A 20,483-nucleotide genomic window follows, 5' to 3' on the forward strand; every position below is an offset into this window, starting at 1 on the left:
TTATTAAAGTAACAGAGTGGTTGAAATTATACAACTTATTTTCTTACCAGTTGGGCTTCCACAGTACACGAGCGCTCTGTGCCAAAGTTAATGCAGTAGAGGTATCACTGATTGTCAGAAGTATTCCTGTCTTTGTAACATCCCAGCCTTCCCCAAAAAGTAGAGCTCCAATTTCTAAAGGCTGCATGCAGTGAAAGGACAAGGGAGAGTGGTGACTCCTCCTACTATTGGGGCAGAGACAGATCTGTATTTGTGGACTTCTTTCTGTGTGCATGTATAGGTGCTCTGAGACTTTAGATTGTGTGTGTTTTGCATGCATGTGCATGCTCATATGTATGAGTGGGGCTAACATATAACCGAAGCCTTGCCTAACATTCCAGTCATTTATTTCCCAATCTCCAGAAAAGACTCATTTTCACCATTCTGTTCTTAACTGCAAGGGACAGTACACACACCAGTCATGATCAGGGTCAGAAACCATCAGCATCTGTAGAAGTAGTTTCATTTGGATGACAAGTTGTCATGCTTGTACCTTTAGAAACGTCAATCATTCTATATTCTAACAAACAAGATGTGTTATTGTTTAGTAACAATATTCCCAGCTGTCTTGTAATGTTGGCTGTGTACATATTGGAAAGAGGGAGGAAAAATCAAATACATGACAGCAATTTTGATCAAGACAGACCATCCTTTTCATTTCAGAAACCAGTGTTCAATAGATTTTCTCACAATGTCAAAATGTGTTATTTTCATTGCAACGTATAGAATACTCCCAGCCGTGTGGCTGCTAGATTTTTCTGTTCTGGGAGAAAACTACATACATATCACTTTTAAACCATAGTTTGGTGAAAAAGCTGATTGAAATAGCAAAAGCAACATCATCCTTATTTCTGGTTAGTTCGCCCTTCTCTCCCCTCAGCAATCTGTGTTTGCTGTGTTAGGGGAAAAAGACAAGTACTTTCTTTTGTCAACATCTCTTTATATTTTTCCAATAGACAGGCCTGATCCAAAACGCTGGATAAAAACTTTCCTTCTGAAAACAGACTATGTAAAAATGGCACCTTTTCACTCAATAGACCTGTCACTGGCTATATTAGAAGGCATAGCTGTTTTTCCTTACTATAAATAATGTGTATGGTTTTACTCTTATTAGCCCTGCAGAACTAATACAGTTAATGTGAGGTGTGACAGGGTCAGGCCAGACAGCTACAGGAGAGTGCAGGAAGGAAGATATTAGCCTCAGTATAAGTAGGTCCCTCTTCCCCTGGTAACTGAGCAGGGCTTACTCCAGGCTAATAAGGACACCTGGAGCCAATTAAGTACCTGCCAGAACAAGTTAAAAGCCTTCCCCCCAACCAGTCAGGGTGGGTGATAGGTGTTGTGAGAGTGAAGGTGAGCGGTGTGGTAGTTGACAAAGACCAGGGGAAAACCTCACAGGTATAGAATTTGGGGAGAGACCCTACCCTAAACAGGAGAAACACCAAACACCTGAAGAAAAGGTCTACCAGAGGGGAGAGACTGAGCCATGTGTTTGGTGTGGTGCTGCCATGCCTGGAAGGGTTACCAGAGATTAGGGGCTCTCCCCCACCCCTGGCAGGAGGGTTGGGAGGAACCCCGCCCAAGCAAAGTGGAGACAATAAGCCAAGGGGTGTGGGGAAGTAACCTGGGGAAGCTGACAGCTTTCCTGGGAACTGACAGCCTGAGGCTGCTACTTGTAGGGTTCCTGGATTGGGGCCTGGAATAGAGGATGGGACTGGGCTCCCCCACCCCTTTTTCCTCTCACTGGATGTCCACCGAGGAAGCCAGAAGCCCTAGTGAAGCGGTGAGGGCTAGCAGGCCCAGAAATGGGAAGGCTGATTGGAGACAGAATTTCCTTGCCCACTACAAATGGGGTAGGGAGGGGGGAATTCTGAGAGACAAGATGCTATCCTAACCTACCGCTAGAAAGAAGTGCAGGACCCACCGAGGCAGAGAAGAAGCCCTGCTACAGAGGGTAAGATGGAGTCTCTTCTGTCTTGGATACAGTCAGTAGAATTGTTAAGTTCCGATTGCACAATATTTATTGCTGGCAATGGATAAGATAAAAAGAACCCACACTGAGTCTCAGACCCCAGGCAGAGTTTGCAGGCTTGTAGTTCACAAATAAAACATTGTGAACTGATCATATTTGACCTTGAGAAACAATAAACAGGGAATCCCCCACAATACCATTTCTGTGATAACTTCCCAGCACAGAAGAACACTTTAAGGAAAATTCAAATTAAGACACAAACTTTGAGTTATAACCATCTCTCATTTTTCCCAGGTGTCACAATTAAGTTTCTTCTAATCTTTAAGTACAAATAGTATGAAGGGGTATAAACTCCCACTGAAACTAAGGACCATCACAAATCTCATCATCACACACCTCACCAACTTCTGCTCCAGGTGCAAGCTTTACAGTGCATATCTTTGATTATGCCTTCTCTTCCATAAATACATAGAAGCATGTACATTTTAAAAAAATAACTGCAAACCCTGCAAAAATAAACCACTCCACTTCACACACAATTCCTCCCTGAAGAGAGGATGTGAGATAAAACGAACCACATGTGATAGATGTCAGTCATGTTGCTTCATACACTATTTGAAGACACTCAGATATTGGTGTCATGAGGGTGAAATAAGAACCTGTTATAAAATTGAATTAAATACAATACCAAAGATGTACCAAAAGGATCCAGGATGGAAATTTTCTTTATGAATGCTGGGTCATATTTGAATCATCTATTAGCTAGTATAGCAAAAGTCTCAACATAATTTGTAAAACCTTGTATTGATCCTCTTATCTTTATTTTGGAAATTGATTAATAGGAATTTGCTGTGGTGTAAATGTAGTTTATTTCACACTTGACCCCTTCAATAAACCTATATGTAAGGACAGCAGCTGTTCCTGTAACTTTTGCATGCCATCTCTACTCACAAATGGCTTTTTACTTAAGGCTCCCAAAATGTAATGAGTTAGGTTCCATCCAGCTGGCACTCCCTAAATCCATCTGAACATGAAAGATGGTTTTAATTATCTGAAAAATGACTAGATGTGTTGCAAATTTAGCAACCATGCAATTCAGAAAATCATGTCCCAACTCATCCAGATATTGGGCAAACAATGATATATGAGCTAATGTTCAATCCTGTGTTGTTCTCCCAACACTGGATTCATTATTAATCAAAATAAAATCAGAAAAGGACATGCAGTGGGTTTTTCAGCTTTGAAAGGAAGTTGGCTCTGATGTGCTACAAATTGCCACCTGTTTTCCAAAGTTATTGCCAATGGCTAAGAGAGAAGTTTTGAGCTGTGAATCATGGTCTAGCTTTTTAGGCTCCTGAATGACTTGATTTCTTGTGCTAAAATCTCTGGACAGATGTCCAATAAACCTCAAAGTGTGCTACAGTGCCATATGTATTAAACAGATTTTTTATATGCTTTTAAAAAGCTTGAAAAACAGAGGAGGGGATGAAAAAAAAATTGAAGCATAGACCTCGTGATGCATCACTCATAAATGTGATGTGAGCACATTGGGCATGTTTCCCATCTTATTTTAAAAATCAAAGGAAAGATGATATATCCTGCAGGAATTAAAAAAAAACAAAGAAAACCCTTTAAAGTGTAAGAAATTTACAACTCTGTCACCATCTGTTTACATGAATAAAGATAATGTTATATGTGATCATCTCTATAATGAGCCCCCAATACAGGAGAAAATAGTTTTCATTTCTGATTTCATGTCCTGTAGTAATAGCAGTACCAATTGGTTCAACTGCCTTATAATATCCCATCTAAAAAGAGATTGAATTAAACCCAAACCAGAACTAGAGCTGGTTGGAAAAGGCTCAAGATTTTTTCACATATTTTCCCCCTTTTTCGATCAAAACTCTGAGAAATTTGATCAATTATGAATTTCAAAATTTTGCACCCAGCTATATTTGTACTTCACCCATGGCATCCTCTGGTTTTATGAAATAAAATTAGGTTGATCTTAGACAATAATAATAGTCATACCATATCCTGCTGTGGAAAGTCCCAAGTGCTTCATTCTGTTCTTCACAAGTTCAGCAAGTTCCTGTCTTTCAGACCGCTTGTAAAGGCTCATCCGCTGCTGACTTATTTTCTCCGCTGTTTTGCCGGAGTGCTTTGGCACTTTTCTGCTCAGCCGTCGGGCCCACTGCATGCTCTTCCGTCGTAACAAGGGATGATCTGACTGATCGCTGGATGTGGAGTTACGATGGTTATTGCGGTTGTTTATTTGTTCTTTTGTGTCTTTGGTGTCTTCCCATTCTTCAACACTAATAGAGATTTGAGACTTCAAAGGGAAAATCACATAAAAAAATTAGGGGATTTAGGAAATAGATTTGTCAAAGAAATCATCGGAGACCTTTCTTTTGTCTCCTCCTTCAGCTCCAATTCAGCAATGCAGTTAAGCACATGCTTAAGTCACACTCAAGTCAATAGAGTTAAGAACACATTAATGTTCAGCATGGCCTGCTGAACGGGCAGTCTTTTTCTTTAAATGCCCTTGGAACAGTGTTATATAGACCATTTATGGCTTGATATAAATATGTTCCTACATTTCCCCAACAGTAAGAGAAGATAAGCATTAGTTAGTGCTTCTTGTCATTCTGTTTCTAAACATGAGGCTTCTATGCCTATTTTTAATAGGAATTCAATGACATTCTATTTCTTAGAATCCAGGAATAAAACTATTTGAACTCCAATAAGTCAACCTATTTAGCTTTACAAAGAGAAGATTAAGAGGTGACTTGATAACTCTATATAAGTATCTACATGGGGAAAATGTTTAATAATGAGCTCTTCAATCTAGCAGACAAAGGTACAACACAATCCAATGACTGGAAGTTGTAGCTAGACAAATTCATCCTGGAAATAAGGCATAATTTTTAAACCGTGAATGTAACTAACCATTGGAACAAGTTACCCAGGGTCCTGGTGGATTCTCCATCACCGACCATTTTAAAATCGAGATTGGATGTTTTTCTAAAAGATCTGCTCTAGGGAATATTTGGGGGTAAGTTCTATGGTCTGTTATGCAGGAGGTCAGACAGGATGATCACAGTTGTCCCTTTTGGTCTTGGAATATATGAACGCTATCTCAATGAACTGAATGGAATGTGTCTTGCCTGTTGAAGAAAGACTTATCCGCTTCCTCACTGAATGCCTTTTTATATGCTCTTAATTGCTCAAAATGTGCAGGCCTTTAGCAGGGATAATTTGCTGAAGTATGGAAGATTCATATAGACATAACTCTCTGACTGAAAGATTTTAACAAGCATGCTGTTTAATACACCACAGAAAAAGAAAGATGACAATAGGAAAGCTGTTTTTTCTCATGCACTGTTGCAGTGTCAGTCCCTGGATACTAGAGACACAAGGTGGCTGAGGCAATATCTTTTAATGGACAACTTCTGTTGATGAGAGAGACAAGCTTTCGAGTTAATGCTTTTGTGCATAAGTATATTTCAAATACCTATAATTTGACATAATGTTTATGACTTTTATGGAAATGCTTGATCATTTGCGTAGAAGACTGTTCCAATATGTAATTATAGGAGAGCCTTTGCACATGTTAAGGGAAATGACACTAGTATGAGACCCTCAATTGCCCTGAACTGCTCTAACATTCTAATTGCACACATTGATTCTAAGCTCATTCGTCCTCTCTCCATAACTGGTCAGGGTTACTTTCACTGGGGTCAACACTGGGGAAACGGAGACAAATAACAAACACTTACTTGCGAAGCCATTTCTCGTGACTGACAAAGGGAGGAAAAAAGAAAACAAACACAATTTAAACAACATTGGGTAAACAGGAACAAACACGAACCATTGAACAGCAATCACAGATAATAAATATGGGCTGATGCTTGCTTTATTCTGAATGGAATTTTGGATTAAATTAAAGTTCTGTCATTTGAACAGATCACTTAATGACTGTGCATACATTATGCTTTTTAATCTGACTCACGGGAAATTTATCTGATGAAACTGTCAATATATCCTGCATTAAATCATAATGATTTTAATAACACAGAAGTGAAATGAAGTACGGACTGTAATGCAAAAGGTTGAAGGGGTAAGTAGTATTCAACTCACTAGTAATGTTCATTTTTCTTGTATTTGCTACTGGCAGTGATCATTACCTCAAGTTTACCAAAAGCTAATGCGCCTATCTCCTACAGACTGTATTTGTATAAATATGCGTGTTTAGCTCCTTGCTAGGTAACATCATTATATCATCACATCCCTTTTCTCTTAAAAAACAAAATGTAGTTCTGGTAGTTCTTTAGGAAAGAACATACTTTTTGCATGTCAAAAATTTTGTATATAAAACATTTTTGCTGTCTAAGAACAAGAATATTACTTGGCAAACTGAACAACTTAACAGAATCTCTATCATAACACACAATGATTGTTGTATGGCGGGGACCATAATATCATGCTGGCAAACTGAATGAAGGAGACATTTATCACACAAATGTTTATCAGGCTATTTATCTGATGTTGTTTAATTCTATCTCATTTACAAAGATATTAAACAGCATTGGTCCTTAGACTGATTCATTATTGTTGGTTACTAGATTCAGAAGTTATCTTTAATTGTAGTGTAGTGTTGTATAACTATATAGTTTTAGAATTATATTCCTGGTCCACATATTTTTATCCAAGCAGAATTGTTCAATTTTTTTCCAAAAATATTGTCATCTGCACATTGAATTTAATAATTACTATTTTGCTAACTTTTCCATCATTTTAACTCTTTCTGGGAAAGCAATAGCAGAAACATAGGGGAAGGGGAAAAGGGAAAGAGTAGAACAAATAATGATAGAATCATAGAACATCAGGGTTGGAAGGGACCTCAGGAGGTCATCTAATCCAACCCCCTGCTCAAAGCAGGACCAATCCCCAACTAAATCATCCCAGCCAGGGCTTTGTCAAGCCTGACCTTAAAAAACTTCTAGGGAAGGAGATTCCACCACCTTCCTAGGTAACGCATTCCAGTGTTTCACCACTCTCATAGTGAAAAAGGTTTTCCTAATATCCAACCTAAATCTCCCCCACTGCAACTTGAGACCATTACTCCTTGTTCTGTCATCTGCTACCACTGAGAACAGTCTAGAGCCATCCTCTTTGGAACCCCCTTTCAGGTAGTTGAAAGCAGCTATCAAATCCCCCCTCATTCTTCTCTTCTGAAGACTAAACATCCCCAGTCCCCTCAGCATCTCCTCATAAGTCATGTGTTCCAGTCCCCTAATCATTTTTGTTGCCCTCCGCTGGACTCTTTCTAATTTTTCCACATCCTTCTTGTAGTGTGGGGCCCAAAACTGGACACAGTACTCCAGATGAGGCCTCACCAATGTCGAATAGAGGGGAATGATCATGTCCCTCGATCTGCTGGCAATGCCCCTACTTATACATCCCAAAATGCCATTGGCCTTCTTGGCAACAAGGGCACACTGTTGACTCATATCCAACTTCTCGTCCACTGTAACCCCTCGGTCCTTTTCTGCAGAACTGCTGTCGAGCCATTTGGGCCCTAGTCTGTAGCGGTGCATTGGATTCTTCTGTCCTAAGTGCAGGACTCTGCACTTGTCCTTGCTGAACCTCCTCAGATTTTTTTTGGCCCAATCCTCCAATTTGTCTAAGTCCCTCTGTATCCTATCCCTACCCTCCAGCGTATCTACCACTCCTCCCAGGTTAGTGTCCTCTGTAAACTTGCTGAGGGAGCAATCCACACCATCCTCCAGATCATTTATGAAGACACTGAACAAAACCGGCCCCTGGACCGACCCCTGGGGCACTCCACTTGATACCGGCTGCCAACTAAACATGGAGCCATTGATCACTACCTGTTGAGCCTGACAATCTAGCCAGCTTTCTATCCACCTTAGTCCATTCATCCAGCCCATACTTCTTTAACTTGCTGGCAAGAATACTGTGGGAGACAGTGTCAAAAGCTTTGCTAAAGTCAAGGAACAACACGTCCACTGCTTTCCCTTCATCCACAGAGCCAGGTATCTCGTCATAGAAGGCAATTAGATTAGTCAGTCATGACTTGCCCTTGGTGAATCCATGCTGACTGTTCCTGATCACTTTCCTCTCCTCTAAGTGCTTCAGAATTGATTCCTTGAGGACCTGCTCCATGATTTTTCTGGGGACTGAAGTGAGGCTGACCGGCCTGTAGTTCCCAAAATCCTCCTTCTTCCCTTTTTTAAAGATGGGCACTACATTAGCCTTTTTCCAGTCATCTGGGACCTCCTCGGATTGCCATGAGTTTTCAAAAATAATGGCCAATGGATCTGCAGTCACATCCGCCAACTCCTTTAGCACTCTCGGCTGCAAAGCATCTGGCCCCATGGACTTGTGCTCGTCCAGCTTTTCTAAATAGTCCCAAACCACTTCTTTCTCCACAGAGGGCTGGTCACCTCCTCCCCATGCTGTGCTGCCCAGTGCAGTAGTCTGGGAGCTGACTCTGTTCATGAAGACAGAGGCAAAAAAAGCATTGAGTACATTAGCTTTTTCCACATCCTCTGTCACTAGGTTGCCTCCCTCATTCAGTAAGTGGCCCACGCTTTCATTGACTTTCTTCTTGTTGCTAACATACCTGAAGAAACCCTTCTTGTTACTCTTAACATTTCTTGCTAGCTGCACTCCAGGTGTGATTTGGCCTTCCTGATTTCACTCCTGCAAGCCCGAGCAATATTTTTATACTCATCCCTGGTCATTTGTCCAATCTTCCACTTCTTGTAAGCTTCTTTTTTGTATTTAAGAGCAGCAAGGATTTCACTATTAAGCTAAGCTGGTCGCCTGCCATATTTACTATTCTTTCTACACATCGGGATGGTTTGTCCCTGTAACCTCACTAAGGATTCTTTAAAATACAGCCACCTCTCCTGGACTCCTTTCCCCCTCATGTTGTTCTCCCAGGGGATCTTGCCCATCAGTTCCCTGAGGGAGTCAAAGTCTGCTTTTCTGAAGTCCAGGGTCTGTATTCTGCTGCTCTCCTTTCTTCCTTGTGTTAGGATCATGAACTCGACCATTTCATGGTCACTGCCTCCCAGGTTCCCATCCACTTTTGCTTCCCTTACTAATTCTTCCTGGTTTGTGAGCAGCAGATCAAAAAGAGCTCTGCCCCTCATTGGTTCCTCCAGCACTTGCACCAGGAAATTGTCCCCTACATTTTCCAAAAACTTCCTGGATTTCCTGTGCTCCGCTGTATTGCTCTCCCAGCAGATGTCAGGGTGATTGAAGTCTCCCATGAGAACCAGGGCCTGCAATCTAGTAACATCTGCGAGTTGCCGGAATAAAGCCTCGTCCACCTCATCCCCCTGGTCTGGTGGTCTATAGTAGACTCCCACCACGACATCACCCTTGTTGCTCACACTTCTAAACTTAATCCAGAGACTTTCAGGTTTTTCTGCAGTTTCATACTTGAGCTCTGAGCAGTCATACTGCTCTTACATACAGTGCAACTCCCTCACCTTTTCTGCCCTTCCTGTCCTTCCTGAACAGCTTATATCCATCCATGACAGTACTCCAGTCATGTGAGTTATCCCACCAAGTCTCTGTTATTCCAATCACATCATAATTCCTTGATTGTGCCAAGACTTCCAGTTCTCCCTGTTTGTTTCCCAGGCTTCGTGCATTTGTATATAGGCACTTGAGGTAACCTGCTGATCGCCCCTCTTTCTCAGTATGAGGCAGGAGCCCTCCCCTCTCACGCGCTCCTGCTCATGCCTCCTCCCAGTAGCCCACTTCCCCACTTACCTCAGGGCTTTGGTCTCCTTCCCCCGGTGAACCTAGTTTAAAGCCCTCCTCACTAGGTTAGCCAGCCTGCTTGCGAAGATGCTCTTCCCTCTCTTCGTTAGGTGGAGCCCGTCTCTGCCTAGCACTCCTTCTTGGAACACCGTCCCATGGTCAAAGAATCCAAAGCCTTCTCTCCGACACCACCTGCGTAGCCATTCGTTGACTTCCACAATTCAATGGTCTCTACCCAGGTCTTTTCCTTCCATGGGGAGGATGGACGAGAACACCACTTGCACCTCAAACTCCTTTATCCTTCTTCCCAGAGCCACATAGTCCGCAGTGATCCACTCAAGGTCTATACATCTCTACAATAGGTCTTAATCTCAAATTTATCAAAAGCTATTGCTCCTAAATTCATTTCACAGCTGCCTCTCCTTTACACAGATGCTGCTTCCTAGCTAGATAATAGGAAAGGGTTCAGCCTTTTGTTTGCTGATTTCACATGCACTTTTGAAAACATACATGTGAGAAGGCTGCTGATGCTGAATTCTTCACAATAGGTTTGGTGCTTTGGCTACAACCATTACTGATCTCAGTAATCAGTCACTATCAGAATTTTACTGTTTTTAATTGACTGTCATATGTTACATTAGTTTTAGCATACCTTTAGTTGTACATATGTGGCACCATAATACCCTGTGCTCAGTTGTTGTGAATTCTTCTGTTCTTATGACTTCTACCATGATTTTGCTTTTAAGAGTTCAGTGGAGTAGGAAAGGATGATGTGTCCTCTGTTTCGTAAAACCTTGACTAGTTTTTCTCATGTCAGCAATAATACTGCCTATGTTTTTCCCCAAGAGATGATTTTGATAGATGGTACCACTGATGCTGAGCTGAGAAGAATACACTACAAATACTGTAGTAGTACAGTTGACTAGTTCAAGTATGGTTGGAAAGTAAAAGGAATCTGGAGAGCTAGTGTCAAGGTTCCTCCCCCACTCTGAACTCTAGGGTACAGATGTCGGGACCTGCATGAAAAACCTCCTAAGCTTCTCTTTACCAGCTTAGGTCAAAACTTCCCCAAGGTACAAAATATTCCACCCTTTGTCCTTGGATTGGCCGCTATCACCACCAAACTAATACTGGTTACTGGGGAAGAGCTGTTTGGACACTTCTTCCCCCAAAAAATACTTCCCAAAACCTTGCACCCCCTTTCTGGACAAGGTTTGGTAAAAAGCCTCACCAATTTGTCTAGGTGACTACAGACCCTTGGATCTTAAGAACAATGAACAATCCTTCCAACACTTGCACACCCCCCCCCTTTCCAGGGAAATGTTGGATAAAAAGCCTCACCAATTTGCATAGGTGACCACAGACCCAAACCCTTGGATCTGAGAACAATGAAAAAGCATTCAGTTTTCTTACAAGAAGACTTTTAATAGAAATAGAAGTAAATAGAAATAAAGAAATCCCCCCCCCTGTAAAATCAGGATGGTAGATACCTTACAGGGTAATTAGATTCAAAACCTAGAGAACCCCTCTAGGCAAAACCTTAAGTTACAAAAAAGATACACAGACAGAAATAGTTATTCTATTCAGCACAATTCTTTTCTCAGCCATTTAAAGAAATCATAATCTAACACATACCTAGCTAGCTTACTTACTAAAAGTTCTAAGACTCCATTCCTGGTCTATCCCCGGCCAAGACAGAATATAGACAGACACACAGACCCTTTGTTTCTCTCCCTCCTCCCAGCTTTTGAAAGTATCTTGTCTCCTCATTGGTCATTTTGGTCAGGTGCCAGCGAGGTTACCTTTAGCTTCTTAACCCTTTACAGGTGAGAGGAGCTTTCCCCTGGCCAGGAGGGATTTCAAAGGGGTTTACCCTTCCCTTTATATTTATGACAGCTAGTGACAGTCCAAAAGGAGAGGCTGCAGCAAGCTTTATTTTCTGCAGACATCTTTCATGTCATTGAACATTTTATTTCATTTCAGAATGGAAATCCTCAAGCTCCCAAGAAAAATTTCTCACTTCACAGTGCATTAGAAATCTACTTTAAGAATTTACTTAATGATTTGCATTTTGTGAACATATGTATGTTTTTTCAAGGAGGTGGATTGGAGGTGGAATGAATTGGTTGTGCTGTAGAATCAGGTAGATTGTGTCCTAGAAAGAGCAGTTTTACAGGCAAAGAGAAGCTGACATACTGCATTTTACTTTAAAGCTAAACTCCCATGGAGCTGTCTTTAATCCATTGTTCAAGATATTCAGCCTTCAGGGATGAGATTGATATTTACTTAAAATCAAAAGCCTTTTTTAGGGAGGAGTATACTGATCAGTGGAACTGGAGTCAGCTTAATCTGCATCCAGTTTCATTCTTTGTGAATGAAATGTGGTGGCAGCACCAGAGTTGAGCTCTCGGCAGTGGAGCAGCTGGCCGTGTGAGCCATGGAACTCTATCTGAAGCCCCTCGGAGCCCTGGATTTTGCAGATACAAAACCTAGCCCAGTGATGGATCTGCTGAAAGGAGGCATTCCAGCTGTACACAGACCTGGTCACGCAGGAGGACAATGTCAAGGTTTCTTCCCCACTCTGAACTCTAGGGTACAGATGTGGGGACTTGCATAAAAAAACCCCTAAACTTATTCTTACCAGCTTAGGGTAAAAACTTCCCCAAGATACAAACTTTGCTTGTCCTTGAACCCTATGCTGCCACCACCAAGCATGTTAAACAAAGAACAGGGAAAGTGCCCACTTAGAGAGGTCTTCCCCCAAGCTCTACACCCCCTTTCCTGGGGAAGGCTTGATAAAAATCCTCACCAATTTGTACTGATGAACACAGACCCAAACCCTTGGATCTTAAGAACAATGAAAAATCAATCAGGTTCTTAAAAGAAGAATTTTAATTAAAGAAAAGATAAAAGAAGCACCTCTGTAAAATAAGGATGGTAAATACCTTACAGGGTAATCCTATTCAAAACATAGAGAATCCCTCTAGGCAAAACCTTAAGTTACAAAAAGACACAAACAGGAATATACATTCCATTCAGCACAGCATATTTTACCAGCCATTAAACAAAAAGAAAGTCTAGCTAGATTACTTACTAACTTAACAAGTCCTCCTTTTCTTTTTGCGAATACAGACTAACACGGCTGCTACTCTGAAACCTAACTTAACAGAGTTTCTGAGACTGCATTCCTGATCTGTTCCCGGCAAAAGCATCACACAGACAGACAAACTTTGTCCCCCCCCCCTCCCTCCCTCCAGCTTTGAAAGTATTTTATCTCCTCTTTGGTCATTTTAGTCAGGTGCCAGCGAGGTTCTTAGCTTCTTAACACTTTACAGGTGAAAGGGTTCTGCCTCTGGCCAGGAGGAATTTTATAGCACTGTATACAGAAAGGAGGTTACCCTTCCCTTTATTTTTATGACAAAAACCTAGCCCAGTGATGGATCTGGTGAAAGGAGGCATTCCAGCTGTACACAGACCTGGTCACGCATGAGGACAAGAGCAGCAGGAAAGTAAAATGGTTACTCTACTTTACTGGGGAGCAAGACAGAGAGGTCTGCACTATGCTGAAGCTCACCACTGCTTTAAGTCTCTCAGCAGTCCTAGGAGTCCTGTGGAACTATTGCTCCTTGAAGCAGAATGGAACTGTGGAGTGATGCAAATTTTTCAAAATCCAAAGGCTAGACCCTGGTATTACTACCTTACACACTGGCTGCTACATGTGGTGACACTGGCAGGCCAAGTACCAGCTCATGCCCAGGTCCCCATGTCTCAAATGGACATTAACAAATACTTAGGTAGAATCTGTCTGGATCACTTGTATTAGAATTATGAGAATGTGCTTAGTGTTTAGACTATTAAATGCTCGTGCAGTAATATTACTTGTAACATTTGTGTTCATAGTGTAATATTTGAGTAGTCCTATTCTGAGCCTCGGTGACCATTTGAATGGCCTTATAGGAGAGGGACATTAATTAGTGTGAAGAGCAGCTCTTCTACAGAAATTGTTACACACCTCCTGAGAGAGGAGACCCAAGGCAGACAGCATGGATTTTTACAGCTGGAAACACCATAAATCTAGGTTGAAGAACCATCAACAATAGGATTTAAGAGTCTTATTGTTCTGCTCTCCTCCCTCTGAAGATGAGTCATGGAAGTGGACTTTTCCCATCAGCTCAGTATGCAGCTCAGAGCACATGGCAGGAGAAGGATAAAAACTCTGAATCAAAATAACTAGGTATCTTCATGATGCTTGGACTTGGAGGAGATGGGGAGCAGGAAGGTGTTTCCAGGCATAAACAAGAGATCCCCAGCTGCTTGGCCCCGGTTAGTCCTAAAGGTTAAATAGAACTTGCTGATTATAGAAGCCTAGATTATATTTTGAAACTGCAGATTGTAACTCCTTAGGGTGTCTGCTTGCTTTTACCTTGTAAATAAGTCTCTAATTTCCTTTTCCTATTTAATAAATCTTCATCTACAATAGGATCTCAGAGTTACAAACACCAGAGTTACGATCTGACCAGTCAACCACAAACCTCATTTGGAACTGGAAGTAGGCAATTGAGAAGCAGCAGAGACCCTTCCACGTCCACATAGCCACTGAATAACGGTAAGGTGGAATCAGTTGTGAGAACAGCAAAGACACTGTTACACAAGGCTGCTTCCTCTGGGTCAGACCTCTTGTTAGCATTTTTGGCACACAGGAGTACCTCATCACAAGGGTGCCAAAACAGTCCAGTGCAGGCACTGATGGGACACGCAACCAAAACACTGCTACTGATGAGAGGAGACCTGTTGCAGCCAGAAGGATGGAGATACTGCAGAGAGCAGATAGCCAGCAATCAGGGAAAGGAGGCACAACAGGACTATGACAGTTCAGCCAAGGACCTAATGGCCCTGGTGTCTCTCACACCTGTGAGAATCCAACCATGCAAGAGACACCAGAAGATGTGGACTAAAGGAGTTGTGAGGGGTAGGGTGGCACTCAGGTTATACAGGGTGACTGCACAAGAGGGATAAGTGATCTGAAGGAACAGGAGGCATGATCCTGCAGACACAACACTCAGAGAGAGCCTACAGAGAGAGAGTGATCATTACAGAACACACAGACATGGAACCATCCAGAGGCTAACCCCACAGGCAAGGAGGAAACTCCACAGAAAGATAGTTTAGTAGACTCACAGACAGGTGACAGGGAGACAGAGGGATCATTCCCAGTGTGATTACCTGTTGAGGAGACCAACCTATCCCAAAAGCTAAGTAACCAGCTGAGTCTGTGGTAAAATTGAGACTCCAACTTGGCTACATAATAGCAACCTCTAGCTGGGGACATCGGGTGGCGGGGAGGAGAGAGTCTGGGTGTCAATTATTTTGTTTTTAATGTGTATATTAAAGTGCTTGTAAAATAAGGAAGGGCCAGCATTACCTGGGGGCGGAGGGATAGCTCAGTGGTTTGAGCATTGGCCTGCTAAACCTAGGGTGCTGAGTTCAATCCTTGAGGGGGCCATTTAGGGATCTGGGTCAAAAATTGGGGATTGGTCCTGTTTGAGCAGGGTGTTGGGCTAGATTTCCTGAGGTCCTTTCCTTCAACCCTGATCTATGATTCTGGGGGGGGGGACTGCTATTGACAGGACACGTGTAGAACAGGGCGTGCAGGGAGTCAGGCTGTAAGCAACTCTGCTACGTGGACAGAACAGTGCACTGGGCTTAATTAAGTTTCACTTACTCAACTTAGCCTGTATTCAACTTCACCTTTTGTGATTTAAACAAGCAGTGAAGCTAGGGCAGCAGCAAAGAAAAGAGAAGTCTTTGTTTAAGATTGCAAAATATCCATCCCACCATACTAATAGATCCAAACTCTTTTAGCCAGCTGTCTTTGGTATATAGTCAGCTTTTCTGGTTTCCCAGTTGGTACTCCTGGGTAGATAGTCAATTGTTTCTCTGTTTTTAGATGAGACAGATATTTTTGATAGCAGTGGAAGAATTAAGATGAATTAATCTTTATATACATGGAAAAACTGAGGTGGAGATGAAGGTCAGAAACTGCTGTAAAAAAGGTGCTCAGTGGTTAGCTTTGCAGCAATGGCTCTTCCCTCCCCGCCCCACCAGAATGTGCATAAAGGTACGAAACCTGGGTGGGGCAAGACTCTCTGTCTACGCAACAAGGAAGTCACCACCCACCCTCCCTCCCCTAGTGGAGGCGAATGGCAGGCTGGGTTAGGACCTGCTGTGGGCATTACGCAAGTCGCCCCTTTTAAAGGGGGTCTGGGAAGGAATTTTTCCCACATCACCACAATTGGCTTCGGTGGAGTGTGTGTTTTTTCACCTTCTCCACAGCAGGTGTGAGAATGGACTTTTTCTGGTGAATAGAAAAGGTGGTAGGCCATATGTCGCAACTTATTTTGTAAGGTTGGGTGGATGTTCAGGGCAGGTACTCCATAGGGAGGTTAGCCAGTGACCAGATAAATGGCCTGGTAAAGGACTTAAAAGGAGGAATTGGATAAAGGAACAGAATGGGGAAGGGGGTTCAGGGACTCCTATGATTGGTATAGCAGGGAGCCAACCCCCCCCCCCCATTCTCATAGCCCTCCTTAACCCTCTTACGAGGCTGGTGGATGGTAAGGTCCAAGCCATGGGTCCGCTGGGGGACCTGGATGGAAACAAAGTGGGCTGATGAAAGCCCCAGATCATTGATTTGAATAAGTATGGATTTGCCTGCACTGTACACTTTATCTGCTGGGTAGTCCCAGACATCTATATAATAAAATTGCAGCTCGATTAAAACCCATAACTAGTCTCCTATCCTTCTTGCGGTATATCCAGACAATAGAGAGCCACATGATTCTAGGCCAAGGTGTTCATACAGCAGTAATGCCCCTGGTAAGCTGAGTGCTATACGCAGAAATTAAAGAGCTGTTGTGGTTTCAGATTGGTCCTCTATTGCCTAATGTCTTGTAACTGGAGGTTACTTTGTGGTGCGTATTAGCTTTCAGTTTATTGGATTCTTTCATTATTGCTGTAGAAAAGCTATTGACAAGGATTCAATTCTGCAAGGTGCTCAGCAGCCTCAGCTCTCATCACCTCTGAGAGTTGCTCAGCACTTTTCCAGATTAAACTCTTGATGTGCCCAAAGCCACTGGTTTGGACTAAAAAGTGAAAAGGAGAGGAAAAGCTGTTAACATGAAGTGCCACAACACCCTTAATTGTGGAACCACAACAACAGATACTGTATACTAAATTGAATGAATAGTTGCAATAAAGCTCAAAGACTTGAATAAACCTGGGAGCACTGCATTGAAGTCTTAATATGGCAACACTTCGAGGTCATTACTCTTTCTAGTATAAAACCCTGCTTGTAAAAGTCTACATCTGGGCAACAGAAAATACTGCCGGGGAATATCTATTATACTAGTGATTCTAGAATTCCTGTAGCAATAGCTGGACTCATGTGGCCAGAATTTTCAAACTTGGAAGACCCTACCCCCTCCCACTCCCAAACTTTGCTGCTGCTGCAGGGGAGGCGTGGAGCCAGGTAGGGAACCTGCTGGCCCCGGCAAACAGCCCCCCCCCCAGCACCAGTGGGCGTCCTGGGCCGCGCGCCACTACCCATTTCCCCCCTGCACCATCTACTGCTACATGAAAAGAATAAATTTACTATTGAGTGGCATGATTGCTTGAAACAGTACAGTAGGTTATACCTGTGGTATTGTATTACATTCCATCTTTAATTAAAAAATATTTAGTAGCGTCAATAATACTGTATGACCTCTCTAACTGTGTATAGTCATTGCACTATCTTAATGTATTACTATGGGTTATCCAAACTAGAAATTGGTATATTAAAGCAGGCAAACCTCAGATGTTGTAAGCTTTTGGGATTCAGTTCTATAGATTCCAATAGGAATATCTCCTGTTGAAGAACAAAGTTTCTGATATAGTCTGGCATATGTCCTAATCCATAGATCATCTTCTGTGATTTTCATCTGGAAAAATAATAGCAGAAAGTAAGGTTCCAATTCCATAATGTTTTGCTCTTTCCTTCCTAAGGGACTTTCCCAAGCAAATGCCTTGCTATTTTGGAAGGGAGCTTCACTCATACAGTTTTAAAATTATTTGAAAATTCTTTTACTGACTGTCTAATATCCATGTTAAGTGTTGGAGTAAAATAAAAGTAAAATGGCTGACAGAACAAATAAGGTGTTATGGAGAGATTGAGGATCATAAAGAGTAATTTGAGTTAAGAAGAGGTATGTGGCATTAGGAGAAGTGTATCTATTTTACTTGTCTCAGCAACCAGAATGTTAGAAAGATCAAAGTAGCACTATTAAGCATGAATGTCATGTGAAATGAATTTGAAAATTCTTCCACATCTTCCATGACTACTATGGTAGTCTTACTTAAAAAGTTAGGACATTTGAGATACAACCAGTGTGATCCAATTTAAGACACTGTACATCAGCTTGCATCCTGTTATAATGGTTGACTAGCTGGTGGGAAAAATGTTAAATATTTAAAATAATAGATGTAACTTTTTAAACAAACGTATTAAAGCACTGTTAAGCCAGGGGATGCCTTTCATTTCCAAGTGCCCAGTCTTGTAAACTCTTTCTTACATGACTAATCCTGTGGAAGTCAGCGGGGACCATTCATGTAAAGAAGGGATTGCAGAACTGGTGCCCGGAAAGCCTGATACAAAGCCCAGTGGAGAGATTCTTCTTGACGTCAGTGGTCTTTGGATCATAACCTTATCCTCTGAAATAGGACTATCACACTGCCAATATTGAACTTATTGAGCAATATCGCTGCTCCTGATAGTAAGCTCAGAATCTGCAAGTTCACTTCAGCTTATTCATGCTGTGAAACGTCTTTCACATTTGAGACTACTGGACTGAATAGAATACATTATTTACATGACGCCTGTGCCAGTGAATGCCATTTTCTTTTCCTTTTAAAACTATCAGATCCCTTTCTACAAATCTTTCATTGTTGGTTGAGATAACAGAACTCATCCAAGGAAGCTGCTTTGTTACTCATGAATATTGATTCAAGAATGCTGAAGTATATAATAACAAATAACTATGATAATGCCTCTAATTTCCTAGGAGCAGGAAATACAGTATGTGAAACTCAACTAACTTTTGCTTTCTATCTTTATCTGATATTTAGGGCTCAGTTCTGCCCTGATTTTACCACCAGTGCAAACTCATTTGAAGTGAGTGGGGTAGCACAGGATAAAGTCCTAGCCACATTTAGCCTTTACATAGCTAATAAATTTCATTAATAGGTACTTTCATATTCTTTAAATTCAGTTTAAGAGTTTGTTACTCCATACAAAAGTAATATAGACAACCTATGGAGTTTTTTTTCAAAAGCTTTATTTAAATTCCAAACACTGGTATAACATCTGCAGTTTTTTTCTGCCTTATTTTTTCTTTACATGTCTTTTTAAGTTTCTTTTCTTTTGCAGGTAAGAAAAGTAGTGAAGTTTTCTACCAATTTTACTGAACTCCTACTCTGAAGATAAAGAAAATAACTGCCTTCATAGGACTCTCATGAGAGAAACCACAGTACGAAAAGAGCAGTGGTATTGTGTGGAGGGTACAGAACTTATATGGCACCATTTAATCAACTTAAAAAAAAAAACTTACAGAACAAAGAAACCCAGATCCTGGTGTGGTATCTAGTCCCAGCAGAAGTCTTGTGATAGAGATCATATAATCCTTCACAAATGACTGCAAGATTAGAAAAAGAGAGAGAGAAAAGAAAGTTTAAGTGCACAGATGAGCAGGTGATTACAAGGTCAGCAGCACCATGTGTGAATTCTGAACGAAAATATTTGTATTCACAACAGGTCATTCTTTCCTGGTGAAAATATGAGGCATTAAGGGCTCTTTAATCTAGCAGAGAAAGGCATAACAAGAACCAATGGCTGGAATTTAAAAGCAGACCAATTGAAACTAGAAATACAGCATTTTTTTTAAATAGGGTGTTGAAACAAACTACCAAAGGAAGTGGTGGATTCTCTGTCTCTTGATGCCTTCATATCAAAACAGGATGCTTTGCCACACAAGCTACTGGGCTCAGCGCAGAGGTAAGTGAATGAAATTCTATAGTCCGTGTTATATAAGAGGTCAGACTAGATGATCTAATGGTCACTTCTGACTTTCAAATGAGTGAATCTAAGCTATCCTTCTCCCCTTAGGCTGGGCTGCAGGAAGGGCAGAGGGTTATTCATGGTCTCCTTCAGTTGTAACAAGTCTGTCCTGTGCCATCTACCTACTTGTGCATTGGGAGGCAGAGCTTAGGAAAAGCTTTCAATCCTCTTCCCTCATGATGCTGTACTGGCTTTCAGTGGCTGGCTGTATGTTTGGTTGGTTCAAGACAGAATCAATATATTCTTGTTGGTCAAAGTGGCAGACTTGGATTTATAATTAGCCTTTACGGCAGGTTAATCTTAGGGCTTGTCTACACCCAGAAGTTGTACTGGTTTAATTTAAGGTGTATTTTTAAGCTAGTTTAGCTAAGCTGGTGCAAAAGGCTATGTGGCTATTCATTCTTTGATTTCAACCGGCTTATTTTGCTTTAGTTTGTTTATTAGGACTCACTGAATTGCAGAATCATTGGACTGGAAGAGATCTTGAGAGGTCATCTAGTCCAGTCCCCTGCACTCATG

General features: G+C 41.7%; 1 protein-coding gene across 5 annotated transcripts in view; it reads right to left on the bottom strand.

Moving 5' to 3' along the window:
- The window catches only part of KCNT2 (potassium sodium-activated channel subfamily T member 2), a 286,784-nt gene that overhangs the window by 12,234 nt on the left and 254,067 nt on the right, over positions 1-20,483 (bottom strand). For 3 of the 5 annotated variants that reach the window (XM_084637878.1, XM_084637876.1, XM_084637879.1), the window contains 4 exons: positions 19,459-19,542; positions 17,665-17,793; positions 5,791-5,811; positions 4,043-4,343 (listed from right to left, as the gene is read on the bottom strand). In XM_084637878.1, the coding sequence (XP_084494004.1) occupies positions 4,043-4,343; positions 5,791-5,811; positions 17,665-17,793; positions 19,459-19,542 (535 nt within the window). The remainder of the gene's footprint in view (positions 1-4,042; positions 4,344-5,790; positions 5,812-17,664; positions 17,794-19,458; positions 19,543-20,483) is intronic. The other 2 variants (XM_084637877.1, XM_084637880.1) reach the window with 1 other exon arrangement.

This window comes from Lepidochelys olivacea (assembly GCF_965140295.1).
Source record: "Lepidochelys olivacea isolate rLepOli2 genome assembly, chromosome: 8".
Classification (NCBI taxonomy): Eukaryota; Metazoa; Chordata; order Testudines; family Cheloniidae; genus Lepidochelys; species Lepidochelys olivacea.